Below are 27995 nucleotides of genomic sequence, written 5' to 3'. Positions count from 1 at the left end.
AGAAAAAAATTATTTCCTGTTTGGTTTAATAACTCAAAAACTACAGTATCTAGTTATGTACTATACAGTAGAACTTACCCATCGCAGACTTCTTTTATTATTGAGGACAGTGGCTTTTTCTGGTTAAGGAACAAACCAAACCAAACCAAACTAAACCGATAACAAGCTAAGCAAGAGTCACAGATCTACATCCACACAACTAAACTCAGGCCTATTTAGCTCAAAATGCACTGAGATTAGGCAATCTGCATACAGACTTCAGCAGATTTTTAGATTTTCCTGTTGCTCAGCCGTTGTACTTCTGCAGCACTCATGTGTACACTCTGCCAAACTTGTCTTTTTTTTTTTTTTTCCCCATTATTTCAGTAATTTCAGCAATTCTTTCAGCAATGCTGGGAATGAATGTACTACTTGGTCTCCTTCAGAGGAACATATTTAGACTAGACATTCCATTTTTATGACAGCTACAGCCGTCCTGAAATCATTGCATCATTTCATGACTCACATGTTGCCACGCTATCTAGGGACTTAGTAAAAAAAAAAATAAGCCAATGTGACATAAAAAATTGCAAAAGGCCAGGACTGCAGGCGGGAAGGAGTAGCAAATATTACACAGTCACTGAAACTTATTTCTACCTGATCTGCCAAAGAGGGAAGTGACACACACCGAAGGTCTCCTCAAGACTTCAAAGAGCCCTGCACAGTTCACATATTTCAATTTCCTGTACACAGCTTGTCAGCAGAATACTAAAAACAGGCAGAAATCCCAAAGCCCAAGGGCTGTCAGTGCTGAAATCTCAAACTCCACAGATGTGAAGGCCTTGGCACATTCAAAAACTTTTAAGCTGCTTTTCCAACCAGAAGAAATCAATAAAAAAATCACTAAACCAGGTCTCCCGGTACCTACCCCCTTCATCAGCATCACAGTACAGGAAATACTCTATATTTTCAGATATTTTAAGTCAATTACTGTGGCAAGCATTTATGACAGGCTATGCAAGAACTGTGTTGAATGATTTACCTACCTTCTCCGTGATGTAGAAATTGGAGCTATCAGCATGCTGCAGTGCAAATTGATCGTGATTGGCGAGAGACCACCTTAGAAACACAAAAATAAATCAATCACAAAACGCTAAAATACTCAAAAAGTACCTTTTACACAATTTTACTGTGATCAAAGAAGTACTTGTCATTCCCGTGTATTTCTCATACTTTTCCATAGCTTTCAGTGGTAAGTTCCAAAGTTCAAGATAAAAGCATGCTTACAAAAGGAAAACTTCAGTAAAAATCCATCCTATAAATGAGATTTCTCCTTCTGCACAACTGAAACAAAGACCTAAACCTGACCATGGTTGAGAAATTACATTAACAAATACCTTCCTTCCAAGGCAAAGATAAAAAGAAGGCTGGGGGAGGGGGGAGAGAAAAGAAACTACTTAGTCGCTATAAGGACACTTCAGTGCCCCAAAAAAAGTTGATAATGATCTGAGATTCATTCCAGATCTGTAAAAAACAGCGAGAGTAGTTTTTGCTTGCAGTAAGCAAGATCATTAGAACAGACCAAAAAATTGTACAGCACCAGGATTTTATTCTAGCTTATATCAATTTAATACAATCTGTCTTGGGTGTTGTGTATTACATTACACATAAAACATCACCTTTTTCACTCAGCAGCAATTTCATGAATATAAACTGCTTTCTCTTGCTTAAAACAGCGTTTTTGTCCCCAGATGCTAATACAGTCATTTTAAAGCAAGGTATTTCTCTTGGCCAATTATTAGTTCATATTGCAGGACTTGTGATTAACATTTCCCTTTCACCGCAGCAGTCGCATCAACAGGACCAGCTCCAGTCACCAGTAGAACCAGTACCCCAAAATCAAATTCACAGACAGTGCAATTAATTCCTTAACCCAGGAACGGCGGGTTAAAGTGTAAAGCGAGGGGGTAAAAACACCTCTCTCTGCAGAAAGGGAACAAGCACTTTAAAGGAGAATCACCCCACATGATGGAGCTGCTTTGTTAGGCACCTCATCTCGCAAGTAATTGGATTCAAAATACGAAGCAAAATTCAAAATCTAAAAAAACAACTACAAGATTTGAGAAACTAGTGACTAGTCAGGCAGGAAATCTAGATTTTCTTCAGAAAAAAATTATTTCCTGTTTGGTTTAATAACTCAAAAACTACAGTATCTAGTTATGTACTATACAGTAGAACTTACCCATCGCAGACTTCTTTTATTATTGAGGACAGTGGCTTTTTCTGGTTAAGGAAAAAAGAAAGAAAGAAAAAAAAAAATCACCAAATTGGAACAACCCCTGACTGCAAAGAACAAGCTTTTTCTGGTTAAGGAAAAAAGAAAGAAAAAAAAAAATAAATCACCAAATTGGAACAACCCTGAGCTCTTAAAATTTCCAAAACCACTGACTGCAAAGAACGGAACAAGTTAGTAGTATCTGATTTTTTGTTTAACATCAAGCTTGATAGGACCCAAAAATTTTCTGCTGTTTTAGTCTAATAATCTTTGGCATTGGTGAGGCCCCACCTCGAGGGCTGTGCCCAGTTTGGGGCCCCTTCCCACAAAAAAGCCCTTGAGGGGCTGGAGCGGGTCCAGAGAAGGGCAAGGGAGCTGGTGAGGGGTGTGGAGCACAAGTCCTGTGAGGAGAGGCTGAGGGAGCTGGGGGTGTTGAGCCTGGAGAAAAGGAGGCTGAGGGGAGACCTTCTGGCTCTCTCCAACTCCCTGAAAGGAGGGTGTAGCCAGGGGGGGTCGGTCTCTTCTCCCAAGGAACAGGCCATGGGACAAGAGGAAATGGCCTCAAGTTGCCCCAGGGGAGGTTCAGAGTGGAGATTAGGAAAAATGTTTCCACGGAAAGGGTTATTGCACATTGGACTGGGCTGCCCAGGGCAGTGGTTGAGGCCCCATCCCTGGAGGGATTGAAAAGCCGGGTTGACCCAGTGCTTAGAGACATGGTTTGGTGATGGTTTTGATCAGAGTGAGGTTGATGGTTGGATGAGATGATCTGAAAGGTCCCTTCCAACCTGGACAATTCTATGATTCCATGATCTATAAAGACAGCAATTCTGCACATACACTTGATGACACTATCAGTCCTTTTTGTCAACATTAGCCCATACGTCATCAACTCAGCTTCTCCACTGAGAAATCAAAGGGTCTTTTGTATAGATTGCATCTCATTACCCAACAGAAACAGAAGATCTAGATATCAACACAAGGTTTTTCCAGGAATGACATCTGAAGCAAGAAGACATTCAATATCTTTAAGCCTTCTTTTCTCCCTTTCAGATACGGACATACATACAATGTCCGTAATCCTCGCTCCTAAGTACCCATATGCAGGCTCCCCTACCCCCCCCCCAAGTAGAACACCAGATGGAAGGTGTTCAGGTCCCAGATGTATCAGTTCTGCTTTATTCTCTACATCTGCAAGAGTTTGGGGTGACTGAAAAAAGGTCTCTTGCTTTGGGTCCCAAAATAGAAGGACCGATCCAGCCTGGTGATGTCGCAATGCTCTGAACGTTGTTGAAAACCCAGGGTGGACACACAAGTGTTTTGAGGAGATTTCTAGATAAAAGAAAATGCCTCTTTATAACTCAAAACACGCATAAAGTTCCATGGCAAAACAAAGAGACAAAATTTCACTTTTGGGTGATTACTGAGCCTTTTTTCTCCAATGCTGGGTGACCACACGATGTCATACAGATCTGCTGCTTCATGAAAATTCCCTAAATCACCTAAACAGCCTAGGACGCCCCTCTCTACTTACAGCCAATAATCATTGAATTCTTAAAAAGCAACCAAAACAAACAAAAAACCCCCAAACCCCCGTGTAACAACCCATAAACCACCACCGTTGCCAAAACAAGTAGTTTCCCTTTAGTGTTTATGGAAAACTGATGAGGCTAGAAAGAAATTAAACTCAGGAGCAGGGGACACGATGGGGAGGAGGGAGAGTTATTTTTCACTTGGATTTATTTTCTGAGCCGCGTCATTGCGGAGACAGAAAACCAGAGAGGGGAACCCTCAACAGGTCAGACCGAGGGAAGGGTTTGTTATTTTAACAGCCAACTCAGCTAAACCAGTTTATAAACAAAAGGAAAGCATAACACTAGGTCATTTAAATCAACTGATGAGTGAAAGCATCTGCTGAAAGGATTCCTGTCCCCCTTGCCGTACCCTCTCTCCTTGGTTTCCATCCTTCCTCTTTCACTTCCATTACCATTTTCAGCTGAACACCCAGACGAGCCACATCAGGGTGCATGACCCAACGAAAAACTGTCCCAGGAAAAAAGGAAAAAAATAGTCTTCATCTGGATCGCCTCACCTGACTCACTGTGTGCCTGAACAACCAGCAAATACTGGCACACAGGAGACAAGGACAGAAATGTGAAGGTGCTCCCTGCTGCAGCAGCACCCAACGGGTCCCTTCCCCAAGGCAGCTTCTCCCCATTGAGCCAGTTCAGCTCTTTGCGTAGCCACACTCAGGCTCTTGAGTACATGAGGCAGATCACACTAGAAAGAAAAAAGAGTGTTTTCTTCCCCACAATTATTTTAGCCTGATCAGTTCCTCTGTCTGGATTACCATCATTTATTTGCTTTTGGACAGAGAGGAACCCGATGAAATTCAACAAAGGCAAGTGTAGGATGCTGCACCTGGGGAGGAATAACCCCCTGCACCAGGACAGGTTGGGGCTGACCTGCTGGAGAGCAGCTCTGAGGAGAAAGACCTGGGAGTCCTGGTGGACAGCAGGATGACCATGAGCCAGCAATGGGCCCTGGTGGCCAAGGTGGCCAATGGCATCCTGGGGGGCATCAAGAAGACCGCGGCCAGCAGGTGGAGGGAGGTCATCCTGCCCCTCTGCTCTGCCCTCATGAGGCCCCATCTGGAGCACTGGGACCAGTTCTGGGCTCCCCAGTTCAAGAAGGACAGGGAACTGCTGGAGAGGGGACAGCAGAGGGCTACAAAGATGATGAGGGGCCTGGAGCATCTCTCTTAGGAAGAAAGGCTGAGGGACTTGGGTCTGTTTAGTCTGGAGAAGAGAAGGCTGAGGGGGGATCTGATCAATGCCTACAAATACTTCAAGGGTGGGTGTCAGGAGGATGGGGCCAGTCTTTTTTCATGGGACAAGAGGGAACAGGCACTATAGTCTTTTTTCAGTGGTGCCCAGGGACAGGACAACAGGCACAAACTGGAACATAAGAAGTTCTATCTAAACATGAGGAGGAACTTCTTTCCTGTGAGGGTGGCAGAGCCCTGGAGGTGGTGGAGTCTCCTTCTCTGGAGGTATTTAGGAAACATGTAGATGTGGCACTTCAGGGCATGCTCTACTGGACAAGATTGTGTGGAGCTGTGTGTGTGTGTGTGGTTGGACTCTGTGAACTCAGAGGTCCTTTCCAACCATGACGATTCCCTGATTCTGTAACAAGCTGCTGCTCCTAATCATCCCTTGGGCTGCACTCCCTCTACCCATTAAGTCTCCAAACAAAATTCTTTCCCCAACTAAGGAGACAAATTGTCACCATCACCCTGTTCACAGCTGCAGGGGGGATGTGGCTGAAAAAGGGGTGATGCGACCACCCCCCCCCCTCCTCTGCAATCTGGCCAGCGTGGACTGAGGGAAGGCTCTGGTGAGCAGCACGGCCTGTGGTGGCACTCGGGCCACCCTGCCCACACACAGCCAGGCCTCGGTGACAACAAAACACTTCTTTGCTCCAGGGGTGATAGGTGGGTGAGCGACCAGCTCCCACAGCCCCTTCCTAGCCAGCTCCCAGCCCTGGCCAGCATCTCTTCTCAGTCCTGCCATTGCAGGCTGTCACAGACCTGTCTACACTTCAGTGACAGGACACCTACAGGAATGTAGCAGCACCAGAAGTCACACAAAAGTGAGCTACTATATTTTTTTTTTTACTTTACAAACCATGAAAGATGGTTCTCTGCAGAGTAAATCCTCCCAGCAGGCCATTCAAAGACACTTTTTTCCGCCCCCCCCACCCCCACCCTTGCTGTCATTATTTACCTGATGTCAAAGAGAATGGACTTGATGGTTTTGTTATTTTAACCTTCATAAAATTATGTTTATGGAAATCTACACAGTATCTTTGCTGCATTTACAGTTCTGAAAATTCACCTGATGTGTCAACGTACTTCAACCAATTCCTTACAATCAGACAGTCCAAAAATATTTCCAAGTTTTTTCTTCATCGAAATGAATACTTTGTGCTAATGCATTTTAGTTTTGGGGTTTTGCCTCTATGTCCTCCCCTACAGTAGTAAGATTGAAGTGTGCTTTTACACACGCTGAGGTGCTCATTTAAAGCTCTAAGAAGATCAAGCTGTAGCTTTAATGCATGAAATAACACAGATCAAAGTAAATCCTATGCTCCCTACAGGAGACAACCCCTTCAGCTAACGTATCACAGCCATCTGCACTGAACAGACCAGTTCGTATCAAAGTATTTTCCTAGGATAGAGGTTAAATCGATATCCGGAATCCAGCAGGAAACAATAATGGGGCATTATGGCCTTGTGACTTATTGATCTGCACACACGGGGAGAATCCTGCCATTGACACCAAATATAGGCAGCACTAGAGCTGATGTGACTTTACAGACCAGGTAAAGCTTTCTCTGCACTGACTGGTTGTACAAGGAGAGGCTGGCTAATACCTACTCACCACTTGTGTGCTCACCTGTACGTGTCTCAGGTCAATCCTCTGAGTTTTGCGTGCTAAGACACAGACCCTTAACTTCTGTCTTCTTGAGTACCTGCCCTTGCTACTTGTGCAATACTTGTAGAGCTTCTAAAGCATCTCACAGAACACAGACTGAGAATTCACACTCCAATTTCCTCACCAGTTTCATCCTTTCATGCCATTTACACCTTGGAGTCCCCATTGGGACCGATTTAGGGCAACGGAGCTGGTGAGGGGTCTGGAGAACAAGTCTTGTGAGGAGAGGCTGAGGGAGCTGGGGGTGTTGAGCCTGGAGAAAAGGAGGCTGAGGGGAGACCTTCTGGCTCTCTCCAACTCCTTGAAAGGAGGGTGTAGCCGGGGGGGGTCGGTCTCTTCTCCCAAGGAACAGGCCATGGGACAAGAGGAAATGGCCTCAAGTTGTGCCAGGGGAGGGTCAGATTGGAGATCAGGGAAAATGTTTCCACGGAAAGGGTTATTGCACATTGGGATGGGCTGCCCAGGGCAGTGGTTGAGGCCCCATCCCTGGAGGGACTGAAAAGCCGGGTTGACCCAGTGCTTAGAGACATGGTTTAGTGATGGTTTTGATCAGAGTTCAGTTGATGGTTGGACTGGATGATCTGAAAGGTCCCTTCCAACCTGGACAATTCTATGATTCTACAGAGTTAACAGTCACCAGGAAGCATTAAGCACAGGCGTGTAAGAGTGTAGGCTGGGTGAGTCCAGGCCACTGTGCTGCTCCAGGGAAATGGTGGGATGAGCAAAAGAAATCTAATAACATTCAATACACCAGTGCTGACCAAGCCCTAGCTCCAGTTCAAGCCACCAGAAGGCTAACCTGGGTTTAAAGCACTTCCAAATCAAAGAGCAAGTGTGTGTGTGTATGTGAACTGTAAAGAGGACAGAAGTCTAAATCTGGTTAAAAACCTGTATTATACATGCAGCTCAGATAGACTTTGATTGTGCTATGCCAGGGAATTGTAGAAAGGTTTCTTTTAGGCCAAGGCTGAATATCTTTCCTTTTCAAATGACAAGCAGAGATTCATTGCTTTTTCTATTCTGGGTTTCAGGGGTTTTTTTGTTGTTTGCTAGGTTGAGTTTTTTGGTTTTGTCTTTTTAACAATCATTGGGATATCACTTTCCCGGGCTGATACCTTTTAATCACAGAAGTAACAAGAAAACCCTTAACCCTTGCTGTCATTAAGCCTATCACAGAAAAACAGCAGATGCAGCACATCTGTTAGTGGAAAACACTTAGCATTAAAACAAAACAAAAAAAGAAGTTCTGCTGCTGATCTGTGCATCTGTCAAAAAACAGTCTCAAGCCAGTAAATACACCATTCTGTCTATAATTAATGATACTATTCCTACCAACAAATCTTTTCATGCAAAAGTCATTTTTATCACTACCAAAAACCAGAAAAACATCTCTTTTCACAGTCAGTGGAGGCTTCATCTGTTACTGTCATACACCAGGGGCTACAGAAACAGAAGCAGGACCACACGGTGGCAAACACCAGATGCCGAGACACCTGGGTCCTTGACTAACTACTTCACCACTGGTTTCTCATGATGCGAGAAGCAAGGTCTTCTCTCCTGTAAGCAGGAGGTACTGGAGAGCTTTGGAGCCTCCTCAACCTGCTCTGAACCCCTCTGGGAATCAACTCTCTCCATCCACTACGATGGAGTATCACTGAGACCAGACCTGCCCAGAGCCAACAGGCAAAACCCTCAGTGAGTGCAGCCTGCTCACCAGGCAGAGCTTTTCTTGGCTCAGTTTAATATGTCAGTAGAAAAACTTGAGTATGAACACAGTAGTTGGGGTTCTGCAGAGCCCACAAGACTTGGGGAAACCCAGGTGTTTGTGTGCCAAAAAGCAAGCTGTCGGGGGGAAAGACTAGCCTGGCTGAACAGAGAGACGTGGTTGCAACTCAGGGGAAAAAAAAAAGGAGAGTTTATAGGCTTTAGAAGAAGGGGCAGCCCACTCAGGAAGGCTACAAAGATGTTGTAAGGCTATTGTGGGGAGAAAATTAGAAAGGCCAAAGTTTTGGGCCCCTTCCCACAAAAAGACATTGAGGGGCTGGAGCGGGTCCAGAAGAGAGCCACCAAGCTGGTGAGGGGTCTGGAGCACAAGTCTTGTGAGGAGAGGCTGAGGGAGCTGGGGGTGTTGAGCCTGGAGAAAAGGAGGCTGAGGGGAGACCTTCTGGCTCTCTCCAACTCCCTGAAAGGAGGGTGTAGCCAGGGGGGGTCGGTCTCTTCTCCCAAGGAACAGGCCATGGGACAAGAGGAAATGGCCTCAAGTTGCCCCAGGGGAGGTTCAGACTGGAGACTAGGGAAAGTGTTTCCATGGAAAGGGTTCTTAAGCCTTGGACTGGGCTGCCCAGGGCAGTGGTTGAGGCCCCATCCCTGGAGGGATTGAAAAGCCGGGTTGACCTAGTGCTTAGAGACATGGTTTAGTGATGGGTTTTATCAGAGTTCAGTTGATGGTTGGATGAGATGATCTGAAAGGTCCCTTCCAACCTGGACAATTCTATGATTCTATGTCCTCTGCCCCTTCACTGTCTCAGCTGCAGCCTCCTCAATTACTCCCTCCGCTCCCCCAAAGACATCCTCATTCCTACATCTGCGTTTCACTGGATCTCAGAATTGCCCCACAGACCCTGTTTAGGATGTTAGAGTGACTGCACGACAAAGAAGCAGTGAAACATAACATTATTAAAAAAAAAACCCCAAACCAACAGAAAAGTACAGAAACTTCTTACTCCACATCCAGTATCTCAACAAGCCATACCATTCTCTGATTCCTCAAGTCCTTCACAAACAGGAACCCCAAAAAACTCCCAGTCAAGAGTAGTGAAGAGTTATAAAACCTCTAGGGACCTACAGCTGTGGATTAGAGCATGTTCGCATGCAACATACTCCCACCACAGATTTAAAATACAGCAAAAATACAGCTTAAAATACAAAGCAGGGCTTTAAGATGTGGCTCTTCACACAACCACTTTATTAGGTGAGGGTACCTTTGAAAGCTGAATGAAGAAACCTCAAACCCACAGCTCAGGACTGACACGCTGCTGGCCTACCAGGGCAGAAAAGTCTCTACGTGAAGGCACATAAAAATTTATACTGTGGGATTTTTAGTATTAGTCTCTTCTGTACTACAATCTTGGAGTGCTAGAAGGAGAATATAATTGAATCATAAAGTGCTCCTGGGTAGTCCAGCTGGCCAGAATGTGAATAAAGTACCTTGTAATTTCTTCATTTGGTGCGTAACTCCAGGAATCTCATCATTAAACATTTCCGTTAAATATAGCAGAATTAACTCTGAAGGGGTGAGGCTTCCTGCCGTTTCTTAAAAATTTTTGTGGATGCAACAAACTTACAATCACGTGCAGCCTTCATCTTGAGAACACCGTTAGTGGCAGGCAGCAAAATTCAGACTCCAATGGGGAGGTTCTGGCTAGCACTATGGGGCTAACAAATCAGAGCCAGAAAAATAAACAATAAATCAACCCTCCTCCTCTGCGATATTTCTCTTTCATAAACTATTATTTCCTGAACATCCTTTAAGTGTGAGCTCAGGAACGCAGGGACACTATTTCTGCAGGACCTCAAGTGTCCCCTGGCTCTATTTACGGTTCTATGAAAAAAATATTTAATTATCTGCTGCATTTAACTCATGTTTCCTCAAGTAGAAGACACAGAATCACACAGAATGCTATGGGGTTGGAAGGGACCTCTGGAGATCATCTAGTCCAACCCCCTGCCAAAGCAGGTCCACCCAGAGCAGGTTGCACAGAAACGTGTCCAGGTGGGGTTTGAATGTCTCCAGAGAAGGAGACTCCACCACCTCCCTGGGCAGCCTCTGCCAGGGCTCTGCCACCCTCACAGTGAAGAAGATCCTCACCATGTTTAGGTGGAACTTCTTATGTTCCAGTTTGTGCCTGTTCCCTCTTGTCCTGTCCCTGGGCACCACTGGAAAAAGACTGGCCCCATCCTCCTGACACCCACCCTTGAAGTATTTATAGGGGTTGATCAGATTCCCCTCAGTCTTCTCTTTTCCAGTCTAGAAGGACTCAAGTCCCTCAGCCTCTCCTTGTAAAAAAGATGCTCCAAGCCCCTCATCATCTCCATAGCCCTAAGAGTCCAAGGCACCATGGTTCTACCAGGAACACAATTCCTGACAGAAATCCAGGATTTTATAGAAAAGGAGAGGAGCAGTACAATCGTAGCTTGGTCCTGCAGCCATTTACAGAGCACAAAAAGAGGGTTAGGTGGCTCAGCTTGACACCAGCAAGTAGAAAGCATAAACAGCATCCGTTAGACTGTAACACACTAAATATTTCTATTTCTTTTTCCCCCAATTCCTTTTGCAACTTCTAACTCTTCTTTCACAGCTATTGCCTCTTCAATCCAGCAATCTTTGCTGGGCATCTCTTTATTCAACAGTACAAGACAATTTGTATGTATTTTTCAGTGATGAAGAACCAGCCACGCATCATGGGATGTCCATTTGCAGCCTTGAAGAACTCCAACCAAGCAGTAGGAATGTGACTTTGGACGATCCAGACTCATAAAACTTAATGTGCTGTTTTATCCAGGATGGCTGGGTGTCACCACAGCAAAGAACCAGAGCTCTGAGGAGGACTACTCCAACCCCACAGTCCTCTAAGAAAAGAAATCATATTTTTCAACACCCATTGTAATTAACAATGATTCGTTCATTATGCTAACAAAGTGCTATTTAAAAAAAAAATTGAGACCTTTCATTAGTGCAACAAAGAAAATGGCACATTAAATTAGTGGATGTGATTTCCTTACCAGCTCTGTTAATAATCCCTGATGGTAACAAACCAGAAAGGATTATAAAAATGTTAAATATTTTCCCTCTGCTTAGATGCTGGGCAGTACCTGCTTTATGAACAGTTTCATCTTCAGTTTTGTGAAGCTGAAAAACTGACAGGTACAGCAAGGAGCAGTAAAACTCATTAAATTATTGTTACCATCTCTTTAACACCTGAAAGCCTGACCTTTAGCAAAGTAGCTTAAGCCAGCCGAGGGTTTTGCAATCTTTTTGGAAACCTGGACACCTTTTAGCTCATCTGCCTTGGGCTACATTTCCCATCAGAAGCAATCAAGGTCCTCCTTTCAGTAGCCAGCCTCAAGCACCAACTCCCTCCTCTGACCAGACAGAAAGGAGCTGCTGCTGCTGCTCCCAACTCGCTCACAGTCCCTGGACTGGGCACTGGGGAGGCCCCACCTCGAGGGCTGTGCCCAGTTTGGGGCCCCTTCCCACAAAAAAGACCTTGAGGGGCTGGAGCGGGTCCAGAGAAGGGCAAGGGAGCTGGTGAGGGGTGTGGAGCACAAGTCCTGTGAGGAGAGGCTGAGGGAGCTGGGGGTGTTGAGCCTGGAGAAAAGGAGGCTGAGGGGAGACCTTCTGGCTCTCTCCAACTCCCTGAAAGGAGGGTGTAGCCAGGGGGGGGGTCGGTCTCTTCTCCCAAGGAACAGGCCATGGGACAAGAGGAAATGGCCTCAAGTTGTGCCAGGGGAGGTTCAGATTAGAGAGTAGGAAAAGTGTTTCCACGGAAAGGGTTATTGCACATTGGCCTGGGCTGCCCAGGGCAGTGGTTGAGGCCCCATCCCTGGAGGGATTGAAAAGCCGGGTTGACCTAGTGCTTAGAGACATGGTTTAGTGATGGTTTTTTATCAGAGTTGGGTTGATGGTTGGACTCAATGATCTTAAAGGTCCCTTCCAACCTGGACAATTCTATGATTCCACGATTCTGTAACTTCAGGCAGGGAACACTTTCATAAATTAGTGTAAGATTTATTCCCCACACCTCCCTTGAGCTGCTCCCTAGTCCTCTTATCCTCAAGCAACTGAGATCTTGTCAGCTGTTAAAGGCACTGACATTTCCCTTAAATACTTTAAATTTTAAGTGTGCAATAACATTGGAAATCTTCACAATATTCATACCCAAAAGCATCGGTGGCTCCAGCTACTGCAATATAATGACACTTTTTGGATAGGAATTCATATGATTTTGAAGGTTTATGGGAAGGAGAGAAGAGCCTCTCTCTTCCTTCGTCCCTTCACCACTAAACCCCTCGATTTGGAGGGAACTGGAATTAAGTGCAGGGACTGACACTTTATGGAACAGCGAGTCCATATCTCTTTCTTCTTCACCACCTGAACGACGCTGGTGCTAATTAATACTGCACACGTTTAGACTCCCGGTGCTGGGATGGTTATCAGTACACTGCTATTACTAGTGACAGCACTTGCAGAAACTACAGCTATTCTTAGTCCACACGCACACGGCAGAAGCCACACGCTACTTTCTTTTCACTAATTAAGCATCTCACAATCCCTTTGTGAACTACTTTCCTCCCCAGTTTGAGAAACACTTCACTCAATCAATTTACAATCCCCAAGGGTCCAGGCTTAGGTCTGAAACCCAAAATGATTTGAAAGTTCCCTTTAAAAAGAGAAATGACTTCCCTGAATTAAAAAAAAACCCGAACAATTAAAAAGACATTTATAGCATACACAGGCTGAAGAGAAAACTTGAAGACACTCTTAAAAGATAAATTTGCTGACTAAATCTAAACCTTAGAGAAAGAATTAATGTGAAGCAGCCTCCCATGTAATGTAATGGTTCCTCCCATGTGTTGCACTGCACTGTGTTAATATGAAATTGTCATTTAAGAGTGCTCCTGTAAATTTTACTCACAGATTTGTGATCAGAAATGAAAACAGAGCCCTTTTCTTTTTGTGGGTTTTTTTTCCCCCTCCTTTTTTTTTTGGCTAAAGTCAAGATTCACATCTGCTAATTTAATCTATATTTAATGATCTCATAGATAAAAGTGAACCTGTAGGAAGAGACTGTACAGCCAAGTTTTAATTACAAACCATTCCCTTCTATAGGAATAGTGTTTCCTCCAATGGTGAGAAAGTCCATCCCCAAGTTTAGAGAAATCTGGTTTTTAGTTTTTTATTAACAGCTTGTGTTAATATACAAGAGTGGATTTGAATGGGGTAATGGAAAGTAGTTATTGTTCCCAAATATCCATCTTGTGCCTCTCCTGGATGCTGCTTCCCCAGCAGCAGCAACAGTGAAGCTGTAAATCCACAGAAACAAGTATCCAGGTAACCTAAACCCAGCACTGGCTTACCTAAAATAATTTGTGCTGTAAAAAAAAGACCCAAAAGTTGAGAATGAGTTATACATAACAGGCATAAATCAAAGCATGCAAATTCCCATCTGAACACAAGAAATAACACCGTCTTATGAAATGGCTATTTCTGGGACAAATAAAGAGAAGACAGGATAGAGCAGCCAGCGTCCTGGTTCACCTCTACAGAGCCCTTATTCTTAACATCTGCCAGAATAATCAGTCAAAAGATCAGGAGAAGAAGATAACAGGCAGTCAGCATCTACCACTCATTTCTTTCCCAAACTGCACCTCTAAAAAGTACACAAAAAGATCCCAAAGAAAATTCAGACACTAACCCATTTCTATTCCTCCCCTTACATGACAGGACAAGAGGAAACAGGCACAAACTGGAACATAAGAAGTTCCACCTAAACATGAGGAGGAACTTCTTCACTTTGAGGGTGGCAGAGCCCTGGCAGAGGCTGCCCAGGGGGGTGGTGGAGTCTCCTTCTCTGGAGACATTCAAACCCTCCCTGGACATGTTCCTGTGGGACCTGCTCTGGGTGGACCTGCTCTGGCAGGGGGTTGGAGGAGATGATCTCCAGAGGTCCCTTCCAACCTCATAGCTTCCCATGATCCTGTCACAGGAAGACTCAAAAGTGGAAGATCACCCCTATACTCAGGTCTTAAAGTCATAATCAAATCTTTTAATTAAAAATTAATTTTTACCACATTACTAATATTGCCAGTAGGGATTTTTACAGGGAGGAAGAGTCTAGTAGTTTGGGGTTTTTTTTCAAATTTATAATTGAGGAAAGTGATGGAAACGGGGGGAAAGCCAAATAAAAAGCCAAAGTATTCTGAAAAAGAGTAAACTAAATTCAGTAAAGTTCATCTCTCAAGGAGAAAGCAAAAAAAGTACATAGCTTGCATATGCTTTAAAATCAGCTTTAGCACATACAGGCAACAGCCAGTTGCCAGGTGTATTCCAACTTAATTAGTCACCACCTGGTAAGAGAGAGGGCAATAAAGTAAAGGCAAAAGGCAGTTTTGCCCTCCTTGTTTAAAGCAACTTCCCAGGAAAAAAGCAGTTGTAAAACCCTAACATCAAATAGTACATTTCAATGAATGAGAAGAAAGGTTAGGCACTGAGGGCAGTTCTGGAAAACACCTGATTATATATTAATTGTGCAGGCAAAGAGTCTCTCTAACTCAGTGATACTAATTTGGTATGATTAAAGTTAAACTTGCCACTGATGCACCCTGACAAACCTACAGAAACGTAGTGGGAAGCACCAACTAGAAAAAGCTCTGCTTCATGAAGTCCAGGTTGTCAGATGGCATGTGCCTGAAAGGGAGGTTTTTAATGAAAAGTTTAATAATATTTGGTGGAAAAAAAATGAGCTCTTTTCAAGCCCAGCACATTCCAGTACACCACTGTCAATCACCGTGGCTTCACAGTGACGTTTTCTTATTTTGAAAAATACTGTCTTCTCTGCATCGCAAAGCAAAATATGCATGTACACAGCAGGTGAACTGGGATACTGTGCAACTGAATATAAATAAATGCTACCAAGCACATACAGCAAGCAACCTAAACCCCACCCCCCCCCCAACATTTGAGATTTGCCTTTAATCTTTTCCATGGATATTTGTACTTCAACATTTGGAATAGTCTCAGTACCCTGAGAGATAAAGAACTTGTGCTGCGCTACAGCGAGGATGGGTTTTGGGTTTTTTTTTGTTCTTTTTAAAGCAATAATACAGTGCTGTTCTTTTAAATACTGTTCTTGCTGGTAAGGGATCAGAGAGGGAGGAAACGGGTAAGGCAAAGTTTTGGGGATTTTCTGAGTATATCCCAAGTGGTGCTTGAATGAGCAGAACCCACCTGGGAGACAGGCACTGACTGCAAAGTCTGGTCAATGGGCAAGTCATTTCTCTTTTCTGCCTTCCTTGTCCCTCCTCCCCTTTATCATCTCTGACAGCTGAGGCATGGATCATCTCCTCCACTACAGCCCTTCAACTAAAGGGATGTTTTAAAGGAAAGAGACTGGGCAAGGTTAGTATTAAGTGGACCAAAGGCAGGGCTGTGTGGTTAAAAGCACCTGGCATCCTGTATGTTTTCGGGGTTGGCTCCCCCACTGCTCCCACCCCTGAGAAAGCCCAACATGGGGCTTTGCGTGGATGGGTATTAGGAAGGGATCCCATCTGCATTTCTTATCACCACATCTGTATCTTCCATGTCAGAAAGGTGAGGGATGAAGCCCTCAAACTTCATTCCTCTGTTTCCCCCTGAATCAGGAGCAGGCTGCTGTTAACCTTTTCCCTTTCAACCTTATTTTCCCCTCTTTTACCTCCTCCTCCTCCCCAGAAAGTGGCACGAGGAAGGCTGCAGACAACTTGGCAGGCTGGGCTGGAAGAGTTCTATCCAACGTAAGTCATAGAACCATAGAATTATATAGGTTAGAAAGATTATCATCATTGATCTTTCTTGTCCCCTCTAAATCTTATATAATAAAAAGAAGGTTCTGGGACAATAAGCTAATCTTTCAGATAAGGTATGAGGGGTTCTTTTAGAGTTACTTTAAGCTGTTTTGTAAATGAAATGGAATCATTTTGATATTATTTTACTGCTGCTTGGAAAGAGGCTGCATAATATTTCTTGGGTTTTGTCCCCACTGCACTTGGTAGCAGAAAGCTGTTGTTCATCATGACTAATAGGCATCCTTCCCTGAACACAGTGTCTACCATTTGTTATATAAGGAGAAGAAAGTAAAACATTCTTCACTCCAGAAGGCAAGAGATTTGTATCTGTAGATATACGGTTACTAAAAAATTTCAGCAAATGGAAATGGGAGAAAGCTTGGCAGGTCTGGAAATCAAACTCCAAAGTGCTAACTGCTTGGGAACTCCCCTTGCCTCTAAAGGGGCTTTCACAGCGCCTACAAATCATCCTGCTGTTATTCCAGCCACCCTCTAGTTCCATGTTTCTCCAAAGTTCACACAGGAATTCCCCAGGCATATGCCACAGAAGGGTTAACTAGAAGTGAAACCAATTGCACTGCGTGAAGAAATTAGGATCTCATTTCAGTAAAACATTTTCAGCAGGAATTCAAATGTTCTCCTCTCCAATAGAGCTTTATTATGTACATGGTCCCCAGATACGCGGGGTCTAAAGCACGTTATGAAATGCTTTCCCTTGCTCTGCATACTATTTACAGAAATAATAATTATTCTGAACAGGTAAGGTGCTGTATGATTTCCAAATGTTATGGGTAAGCTGTTAAATACTAGAGAGGTTGCTTTTAATGTTAATACACGTGCCACAAAAACAACCACAGAGAAGTCCAGAACATAAAACACAGCACTTGTATAACTTCATTTGGTTTGTTCCCCCCCTTCTCTCCCCCCCTAATTTCCCTACAAAGAGTCTTTAATTCATAATTTGGAATTTTTTAGCTTCTGGACACCGACTACAACCAGTCTGTGAGGCCACGGCACGAGAAATAACCAGCTAAATAGGACGACCCCTGAGATTCCTGTATGAAACAGCAAAGAGCCTCCCTGCTCACTACTCGAGTTCCAAAATCCGCACTTGCTGCAGTCATTCAGTATGATCCTACTCCAAATGCAAAGCACCAACTAAAAACCTGAAGACTTCCCACCCAGAGGTAACAACATCACCGCAATTTTAGGGCTGAACAAAGTAAGGCACAGAAGTGTTAAGTGGGTCGCACAAGCAGTAAATGCCTTATTTAAGCAGCCGGTTAAAAAGAAAGAGCAAGTAATAAAGAAAAAAAAAAAAAAAACCAAACCAAAAAAACCAGATAAACACATCAAGAAGGTTAAGCAGTAAAAGAGGAAAAAGGGGTACACCCGTTATAAGGAACACCTTCTTACCCACACAGGCAACCACAGCAACATAGGTGTGCACCTCGGTAAACAGCGATCCGGAGACACACACGTGCAGAGAAGAACTTATTTACACGTGGGGCTGGCTGAGCACACGGCCACAGGCACTTACTTGATCTATTTCCATTAACTTGGGGAAGGCACCTGGCCATTCGATGGCCACCTTCACGATATCAGCAGGAGGGGGCATTGCGACACCGCCGGGCTTCGGAGCCAGTACAACCGGACACCAAATGCTGCAGAGAGTCTCTTCTCATTCACCCCTGCAGGGAGAAGGAAAAAAAAAAAAAAAAGGAAAATTTTAAAAAAAAAATATTAAAAAATCATCATACAGCAGTTCAGACAGAACTCGTTCTTCGTCTCCCTACATTTTGCCTGGCTGGGCAGGTGGATGAGCACCGTGTGTGTGTGTGTGGAAGAGCAGAAGGGCACATATTACAGAAGCAAACACAGGACACAACAGCACAATCCGCTGCACAGCTTGACAGTCTGCTGGGAAGATGGCTGAAGCACTGAAATGTACAGTGAATAAAAGACATGCATTCGATTTAAAATAGAGAAACTATTTTTAAATATTCTTTAAATATGCCAGGAGGAAAAAAAGCGACAACTAGTGCGAGCTCCCATTACAGTGTCACCCCTGGAGTCCCCAGGAACGTGCCCAAATGGGTTAAAGCTGACGCTCCAGGAGAAGAGATTGCCCAGGAAGTTATGGCCAGGAAACACACTGTTTCTTTTAACTATAGCAATGATCTTCTGAGTGTTCACAAATAGATCACTGCACTATAGCAACCAGGATGTCAGGAAGAAGGCAGAACACACACCAGTTTCCACATACACACACACACACACACACACCCCCTCACCTAACCGATCCAGAGATAGCCACATATAAATACTTCTTTATGGTAAAACTCAGACACGGGGATGCACAAGGATAGAGTATACATTAACAGTGATGTAATCAGCTATAGAAAACGTCATAGTTCTGCACGAATGTGAGTACCAATAGGCTCTCACAGCAAACAGCACAGGCTGGGAATTTGGGGGAGGGAAAGGAAAGGAAAAGGGAAAAACCCAAATCCTCGGGGTTTGGCAGAATATCAGTTCTCTCGCTTTTGGCTCAAAGTTCGAAACATTTCTGAAGCAGATGCAGTGCCTCTCGGAGCTTGCAAACCCACCTCCCGCACCAGCCCCCTCTTCCAGCCTGGCGGAAGGAGGACCACCACTGAAGAAGCAAAGCTTCTGCAGGTCTCAGACAGGGCAACCAGGCTGTCAGCTCCCTGGCTTGGCTTTGCCAACTCCTCTGTGCCCACAGCGGCGTGTCTCGCTCTGCCCAGACCCAGCAAAGCACCATCACGTACACTGACAACACGAGAGGAGCTGCACAAGTCCCCAGAGGCACAGTTTCACTTCTTCTTAGCAGAAAAGGGAAGGAAGCGGTGAAAGCATGGACACACGTTTGCATAGATACCCTCTGGAGGAGCTACGGCAAGAGATGAGCCCACAGTACATACACCAGTCAGCCAAAAGGCACAAACAGGCACAGGAAAAAGAACAAAAAAAATCACAAAACCATCCCTTTATCACAAAATTGTGTAACTTCACCTCATACTACTTATAAGCAGGAATTCGGCCAGCCATCATGTATATGACTCTACCTTTCCTTTTCCTCTCACGTGTCCTCTGGTCTCCTCCGACAAGGCTCAGTCCCAGAATCACAGAATATTCATGGTTGGAAGGGACCTTTGAGATCATCAAGTCCAACCACAAAACAAACAAAAAAATAAAATAAAACCACAAACAGACACAACCCAACAATCTCGGGCACTAGAGCATGCCCTGAAGAGCCACGTCTACATGTTTCTTAAATCCCTCCAGGGATGGTGACTCCACCACCTCCCTGGGCAGGCTGTTCCAGGGCCTGACCACCCTCTCAGGAAAGTCATTCTTCCCAAGATCTCATCTAAACCTCCCCTGCCCCAACTTCAGACCATTTCCTCTGCTCCTGTTGTTATTCCCTTGGGAGAAGAGGCCAACCCCCACCTCTCTACTCCCTCCTTTTAGGTAGTTGTAGAGGGCAATGAGGTCTCCCCTCAGCCTCCTCCAAACTAAACATGCCCAGGCATTCTGCCTGTGTTTGCAAGCTCTGCGACATTCTACATGGCATTCTCAACACATACCATAAAAACGACTGAAGAACTTTAACACTCCAGCAATTGATCCCCAACAATGGCAGTTCTGATGCCAACAGGATCACACATCACCATAAAGCGCAGCACAAGGCAGTAAATAAGACAATGGACCATCTATAAATAAGACCAGGTTGCAGGAAGCGCCTTGGAAGGCCAAACAATGTGATTGAGAAACACAAGCGACACTGTCTACGTTTGGTAGATGTTACAGGGAGAGGAAATAAACACCATTAAAGCATGCTGGTCATTAAGGATAGTCAGACATTCATTTTTTGGCTGGTTTTTCCCCCCGGTAGAGCCTAAGCGGATGCCTGGAGCATCTCACTTACAAGGAAAGGCTGAGGGACTTGGGGCTTTTGAGTCTGGAGAAGAGAAGGCTGAGGGGGGATCTGATCAACACCTATAAATACTTCAAGGGTGGGTGTCAGGAGGATGGGGCCAGTCTTTATTCAGTGGTGCCCAGGGACAGGACAAGAGGGAATGGGCACAAACTTGAACATAAGAAGTTCCATCTAAACATGATGAGGAACTTCTTCACTGTGAGGGTGGCAGAGCCCTGGAAGAGGCTGCCCAGAGAGGTGGGGGAGTCTCTGTCTCTGGAGACATTTAAACCCACCTGGACATGTTCCTGTGCAACCTGCTCTGGGTGGACCTGCTTTGATAGGGGGTTGGACTGGATGATCTCCAGAGGTCCCTTCCAACCCCACGTGATTCTGTGAAAGTCCCCACCGTTTCTCCCCTGACACCTCACACTGCCTCAACCAACTGGCAAAACAGGATTTTTGGTCATCTGTTTTTTTACCACATTTAAATCAAACAGATTCCAGAGGTGGCACAACATGGACTTGGGGCAGGGGGGCAGGAGAAGCCCAGACTCCTTGGCAGCAACGGGCTGTTAATCCACCTCAACAGCCAAATGAACCCGAGACCTTCAGTGCCTTTTTGCTCCCGTGCTCAGGGTGATGGTGTTTCCCACCTCCTCAGCAGAATAAGCCCCAGGAGCAGTCTCAGCCTGGTGAGGTTTTGATATTAAAGCCACCCACGGCGCTTAAGCAGAGCTGGCTGACCCTGTGCTTGACTGACAGGCCTCTCCCGGCGTTCCACGGCCTGGCCCTGCATCCCTGGCAGGAGGGAGGGATGCTGGAAGCTTCGGCCAGAGCATGAGGTTACTGGCAGTAACGCCAAAAAAGAGCAGCAGCAGCAGCTCCTGCCAGACAGACTTGACTGAGGATTGCTTCAGATGAGTAAAGTCCTCATTTTCCACAGTTTCATTCTCCTCCCCGTCACGTTTCTTCTACAGTTTTCATAAAAAAACAAAATCACCCCTAGGCTACTATATATCTAGAGAGAGAAGGAAGACCTACAAAAACCACAGAATCTGCCTAACGTATGGGCAAACACACTGTCTTTTGACTGGGAAGACAGGGAAGCGACTCAGAGTGCCATTACTTCTCACCATGAGAGGGAAAGGAAAGGTAACTCACAGCCCAACATCTCCGCTAACTCCAGAGCTTACAATAAATGCTGGAGAGAAAACCTTGATTCACGACCACTGGCCACAAGAAGGAAAGCAAAACGGCATCATGCAGCAAGAAATTTGGAGAAAACTTCCACTCTCACATACAAAACCTGGGCATTAACCTCTATTGTGCTTTAGCAAGTTGTGGTCCATCTTCATGAGTCACACAGAGAGCAAGCAAATGGTTTAAGAGAAGTCAAGGAACAAAGGGCACCAAAGACAATGGAAGGATTGGAGCATCTCCCTGATGAGGAACGACAGAGAGCTGGGACTCTTGAGCCTGGAGAAGAGAAGGCTGAGGGGAGACCTTCTTCATGCTTCCAAGGATCTAAAGGGTGGGTGGAAGGAGGATGGAGCTGGACTCTTTTCAGGGGTTCCCAGTGACAGGACGAGGGGCAACGGGCACAAGCTGGACCATGGGAAGTTCCACTCCAATGTGAGGAAGAACTTGTTTGGGGTGAGGGTGGCAGAGCCCTGGCAGAGGCTGCCCAGGGAGGGTGTGGAGTCCCCTCTGGAGATCTTCAAGCCCCACCTGGATGCTCCTGAGTGATGTGCTCTGGGCAGCCCTGCTTTGGCAGGGGAGTTGGGCTGGATGGGCTCTAGAGGTCCCTTCCAACTCCCACAATTCTGTGATTTGGTGACAATTTAGTTTTGCTTTGTACCTAATGTGGCAATGCCAGAAACAAATATTCTTTTTAGGCTGAAATAGATGCTTAACTGTCATCACAAAATTATGACTGCACAAAAATGTCTGCAATCTGCAGTGCTAGCAATTACCAATTACCTACTATTTATTCTGGGGTGGTACACAGGGTGTTAGACACTGCCCAGTAAAGACAAGGCAGGCACAATCCCTGGTGTGAAAAGCTGCCAATTTAAGAAGCAATTCTCGTGATGCAAATGAAAAACTGGAATCGATTAGAACCGCTCTGTGTTACGCCAGCAGCCATCAGGCAGCAGGAAGGATACGGGTGTCACTAAAAGGTCTAAATTACAGACTTTTCCCAAGCATGATTCCTTTTCCTCTCCCAGTGGGATCTGAGCAGCCCTGACGTGCAAGAGCAACTTTGCAACTCATTTTTCACTGAATTTCACTGAATTTCTAGAGTTGGAAGGGACCATAGAGATCATCTAGTCCAACTCCCCTGCTGAAGCAGGATTGCCTAGAGCTAGTCAGAGCATGTTACTCAGGAGCATCAAGGCAGGTCTTGAAAATCTCCAAGGAAGGGGACTCCACACCCTCCCTGGGCAGCCTGTCCCAGGGCTCTGTCACCCTCACCGTGAAGAAGTTTCTCCTCATATTTGAGTGGAACCTCTTCTGTTCCAACTTGTGCCCGTTGCCCCTCGTCCTCTCACTGGGAACCACTGAAAAGAGTCTGGCTCCCTCCTCCTTCAACCCTCCCTTGAGATACTTGTAGGCGTTGATAAGGTCTCCCCTCAGCCTTCTCTTCTCCAGACTAAAGAGTCCCAGCTCTCTCAGTCTCTCCTCATAAGGGAGATGCTCCAATCCTTGAATCATCTTTGTAGCCCTACGCTGGACTCCCTCCAGTAGTTCCCTGTCCCTCTTGAACTGGGGAGCCCAGAACTGGACACAGTACTCCAGTTATGGCCTCACCAGTGCAGAGTAGAGGGGGAGAATGACCTCCCTTGACCTGCTGGTTACACTCTTCCCTATACAACCCAAGATACCATTGGCCTTCCTGGCCGCAAGAGCACACTGTTTACTCATTGTCATTTTACTGTCCACCAGGACCCCTAGATCTTTCTCTTCAGTAGTTGCCTCTAGCGGGTCCACCCCTAACCTATACTGGTACCTGACATTTTTCTTCCCCAGGTGCAGGACCCTACACTTTTCCCTGTTGAACCTCATGAGGTTCTTCTTTGCCCAGCCCTCTAGCCTGTCCAAGTCTCGCTGGATGGCAGCACAGCCCTCCGGGGACGTTTCTTTTCAAGGCAGAAGCTGAAGGTGACAGGATGCGTGCACGGGCAGGGGTGTACGAAGCGGAGGAAGGGTCTGAGGAAAAGGAAGGCAACTTCACGGTATTTTTCCTAACGCATCTATGCAGCTCCAACCTGGAGTAGGTTGAAGCAACTCCCGTGCTGAGCAGCTCACTATTTTATAATTTGAAAGAAAAAAAAAAATAAATCAAAACATCCCTATCGCTTGACTATACTTTCTTACATCAACAGGGTTTTCGGAACTAGGATAGATTAGCCTATTAAAGTGCAAATTCTGCAAGTTACTGTTATTACCATACACAGTATATTTCTGCATTTCAGCCATGCTATGCAATACTTCAGCAGTCTACAAAATCAGAGTAATAAACACCCAAGTTGGAAATCAAAGTATGTTAAATTTAATACAAAAACACATCAGCACAGACACACAAGCTCTCCATATACCTGCCTGGCTCTGAGGGATTAATTCGGCGAAAACATATCAAATCTTCCCCTTCTACCTCTGCATCGCACGTGGAAAACAGCATTTTATTCGTGTATGAAACTCTTTTTCTTTTTTCTTCCCTTAACTTGTTTTGCGATTCCCTGGCGCTTCCCATACAGGGATCTCAAAGTACTTTAAATAACTTACAGCTATCAGAGCACATCTCAAGAAATAAACTGTGTTCTTACAGTAGACAGAAGAAATTCCTGCACTCCTCTATTCTTCTGTAGAAAAAGCGAAGGCTAACGGGAGTTATGTGACTGGCAGTTCCAGTCGTGCATGGAAACAGCAGCCTACAACAGCTCCTTTTTACTTTTATAGAAGAGAGGGAACCTTCCAACAGGCGGCCAGGTCAACCCATGAATAGCTGGAGTGAGGGAGCTAATGATTAAAAAGGCAACTGAAGGAACGCCACGTGCATTTGAGAATGTAATAAACCAAAGCGTGTGTGCCTCCTCCCCGGACAACGGGCAGCGTATGTGGGAATCCCACAGAGCTGGCACATATTCCTATGGCATTTCTTCAAGGCAGCCTGTTGGGGAGGGGTGGGAGGAGGCAGGATGGAGCTGAGCCCTGGCCAGCGGCAGGAGGAGGAGGAGGAGGAAGGAGAGGGACACAGGTCCCCCCTCAGCTCGGGACCTTACATAAGTAACTGCTTCTTGTCAAACCTCATCAGCTTCTTCCCCTCGGCTCCCGCCGTCCCAGGGAACGGAAAGTAAAGCGGCACGGTTCAGCTGGAAGGTCCCTCGGGGACCAAGGCTGATTAACCATTTCAGAAAGATAATCCAACGCTGGATTAATATCCCCCCCAAGAGAGTTATTTTTGGAGTTAAACTGCATGAGTGAACAGCCAAGTCTAAGGAGCTGTAAACATGCTCTATCAGCTCCGCTAGAAATGAAAGCAGGGCAGAGAAGCCGGGGGCTGGATGTACACTTTGTGGACATAAAAAGGCTTTTCATGCTGCCTTTTTGACTTTTTTTAATGTCTTCGGTGCTATTCATCCCAGAACTAGGCAGGAGTCAAAGGCCCAGAAGACCCGCATCAGTAAAATCCACTGATGCTTTGCCACAAATCACAGAATCACATGGGGTTGGAAGGGACCTCTGGAGATCATCTAGTCCAACCCCCTGCCAAAGCAGGGCCACCCAGAGCAGGTTGCACAGGAACAGATCCAGGTGGGTTTGAATGTCTCCAGAGAAGGAGACTCACTCCACCACCTGAGTGGCAGGAACTCCGCCACCTGAGTGGCAGGAACTCCACCTCACCTAAATGGAAGATAATGCTCTACAGGAGCTGTGAGCTATAGTCTACTAAGTGATGGAGAAGAGGGGGAGACCTCAGAGAGCAGACAACCCAAGGGGGCTGCTGCCCCCTCTGCAGTGGCCACCAACACTGCAGGAAGACCCTGCTCGACCAACTTCCATGGTTCAGAGTGGGTCCATTAGCTTCCCCTGGGAACGTTTCTTTGATTGCTGAACCCCCAGGACCTGATCAATAATCCATCATTAGCCCAGGAATACACCATTTAGTATAATGATAAAATGAGCTTTGGACCTTTCACACTTTACCTCTCCAAAATACCTGGAAGCCTGGTCTTGGAGGAGATTTTAGGCATTTGGGTGTGAAATGTACAGAACAGTTTCTGCCCCTGGTGAAGTTGCCCAGGAAAGACAGTGAATATTCCTGTGGTTATCACCTGTCTCATTCTCACATACCCATAACCTTTCTTCACAACTTCATTCCAAGTATTTTTTACCTTTCCCACAGTTGTTGTTCATCTCCTTAGAAATAATTTTATGTGGTTGAGATTTCCCTATCATTGACAGGCCCACTTTGAAAAGCAGCACTCTCAAAAAGCCTATTTTTCTCTCCAGTTTCGAAGGGTGCTCGAAAAGGTGGAAGAAAACACAACAGACTGGAGGTACTCAGAATACAATCAAGAAGGCTGGTTTTGCTTCTAAAGCACATATGGAAGCATACCAGAAAAATTCAGGTACTTATTTAACTTAAACTCCCCCGCTTCTTGGAAGATCACACTCCTACTAAGGAGCTTCTAGTTACAGGTTTCCAATTCAAAAGAGAGGACTAAAACCTTGGATTTGGCTATTCAAGGTATCTGAGCCTTTGTGGCAATTTAATTAACGTTCATATACCACTCAGATAAATACGCTCTGTTTACTAAAGATGTTAATATCTGAGTTCTTCAAACTAGACATCAGGAAAGTACCAAATTCAAGTATTCATAGGACTATTCCAAGAAATAAAAGTTGAAAAAAAAACCAACAAAAACAAAACCAAAAAAAACCCCAAACCCTCCACCCCAAAACCCCTCCAAAACCCACAACAACCACCACCCCAACAAATAACCCTTCAGTCCAAGAGGTAAGGTCTATCAAGCTTTACAAAAAAAGCATGATTTTTCGAAGGTGCTGAGTACCTGCCTAGCATGTGGAATTAAAAGACCACGGGAGATATCAAGTACAGAACAAAAATCAAACGCCGTTCTGAATAGAATATTGGAACCCACTTAGACTTTTCACAGTTTATGGGGGCTTGACACTTCACTTGGGGTGAACTCCATCATTGGGCTGGACTCCACATGTTTCTCATCATTGGGCTGGACTCCAGATGTTTCTAAACTGAAGCAAGCAGCAAAAAATATCCCTTAAAATCCAGCTGAATACATGTGGGGTTTTTTCCTCTCTCTCAGGGTAGTCTCACATAACCTGAGAGTCAGGAGGGAAGTAATGGGAAAAAGATGAAGCCCTAATTTCAGCCAGTGGTGCTGCTGTTCTTAAAGGTTTGTAAGGACAGAATGAAAGTTTTCAGCAGGAAGAAACTTGGAGGGGAGAGGAAAGGAAAAAGGAAAACTAGTACTGTGAAGTAACAACAAAAATAAAGCATCCTAAATATTACAACTCAAAAGGACGGACGCAATTTTTTACTTTTGGGGGTGGGGAAGGGAGCTTTTTAATGCTCAAGTTGAACACACTCCAAAGGAGTCCAATGGGCCTGGAAACAGAGTAAATTTATTAGAGGCTGGTTGCAAACACGCTGAAGAAAAACAGAGGAAGCTCACCAAGAGTTCTGTGACTCAGGAAAACAATCTTGAATAAAATACAACTAAGAGTAAAGAAATAACAAAAGGTCACAGTCCTTTTTTTTTCCAGCACCAGCATGATCTGGCTCCGGCATTTGGGACTTAACCTGCTGCCTGGATAAACCAAAGGGCTAGGAAGGACACACAAAAGAGCACCTTGAGTCAAGATGATAACACTTTATTGCTTTGCTTCAGCAGAGGCCAAATCAAGGCAATGATGAGTGGCTATATGCCAAAGGAGACAACAGAGACAAGAAGATAAAGCTCAAGGATGGGAGATACCCTGAACTTCCTTCTAGAAGCAAGACAAAGCAGCAGTACAAAAAAAAAAAAAAAAAAAAAAAAAAAAACCAACAAAAGAGATTTTCTCCCTCTCTCAAAGCTTATGACACATACAGAGAGGAACTAATGGTACGGTCAGGAAGTCAGCACTCAAATGGAGGAAGAGAGGGCAAGAGAGATGCGTGAATGCTAAAGGAAACAACCAAGTTAACTGACAGTACAGGCAGGATGTTGACTGTTGAAACAACCAGAATTATTTTCTAAAGAAATCACTCCTCAAAGAAAAGTACTGTGAAAAAGAGAGACCACATTGACACCTCACAGTGAATAAGCAGATCCTGATGCTCATCATGCTCATCAGAAGCAAAAGAAAGACCTGGATACCATTTACGAGCTTAAGGAGGACACAAAAGTTTTGAAGACACCGGCTTTTTGCTTCAGGCACTGACACTGCTCTTCAAAGATGACAAAAAAAAAAAAAAACAAAACAAGAGAAGGAAAAAGGAAACCCCTGTCAGTAATCTTGCGGCAGAAAGCAACTCCATCTGCAGAGCTGTTCCTACCAGCCATGTCTCTCCTGTACCTACTGAAATCAGTGCATCAAAACAGCTAAGAGCCAAAACACCCCACATTTCCCTTACTTTTTAGCACTATACAGTCTCTGAATCCCCCCCCCC

General features: G+C 45.1%; 1 protein-coding gene across 7 annotated transcripts in view; it reads right to left on the bottom strand.

The window, feature by feature from the left end:
* ELMO1 (engulfment and cell motility 1) overlaps positions 1–27995 on the bottom strand; it is a 348732-nt gene that overhangs the window by 278494 nt on the left and 42243 nt on the right. For 4 of the 7 annotated variants that reach the window (XM_014942223.1, XM_014942230.1, XM_014942245.1 and 1 more), the window contains 3 exons: positions 17891–18041; positions 2222–2262; positions 1026–1098 (listed from right to left, as the gene is read on the bottom strand). In XM_014942223.1, the coding sequence (XP_014797709.1) occupies positions 1026–1098; positions 2222–2262; positions 17891–17968 (192 nt within the window). In that variant the 5' untranslated portion in view covers positions 17969–18041. Of the gene's footprint in view, positions 1–78; positions 117–1025; positions 1099–2221; positions 2263–17890; positions 18042–18146; positions 18241–27995 lie in introns of those variants that run through there. The other 3 variants (XM_014942246.1, XM_014942255.1, XM_014942262.1) reach the window with 3 other exon arrangements.

Source organism: Calidris pugnax, unplaced genomic scaffold, assembly GCF_001431845.1.
Source record: "Calidris pugnax isolate Ruff unplaced genomic scaffold, ASM143184v1 scaffold23, whole genome shotgun sequence".
Classification (NCBI taxonomy): Eukaryota; Metazoa; Chordata; class Aves; order Charadriiformes; family Scolopacidae; genus Calidris; species Calidris pugnax.
This window is presented reverse-complemented; position numbering and strand designations above follow the sequence as displayed.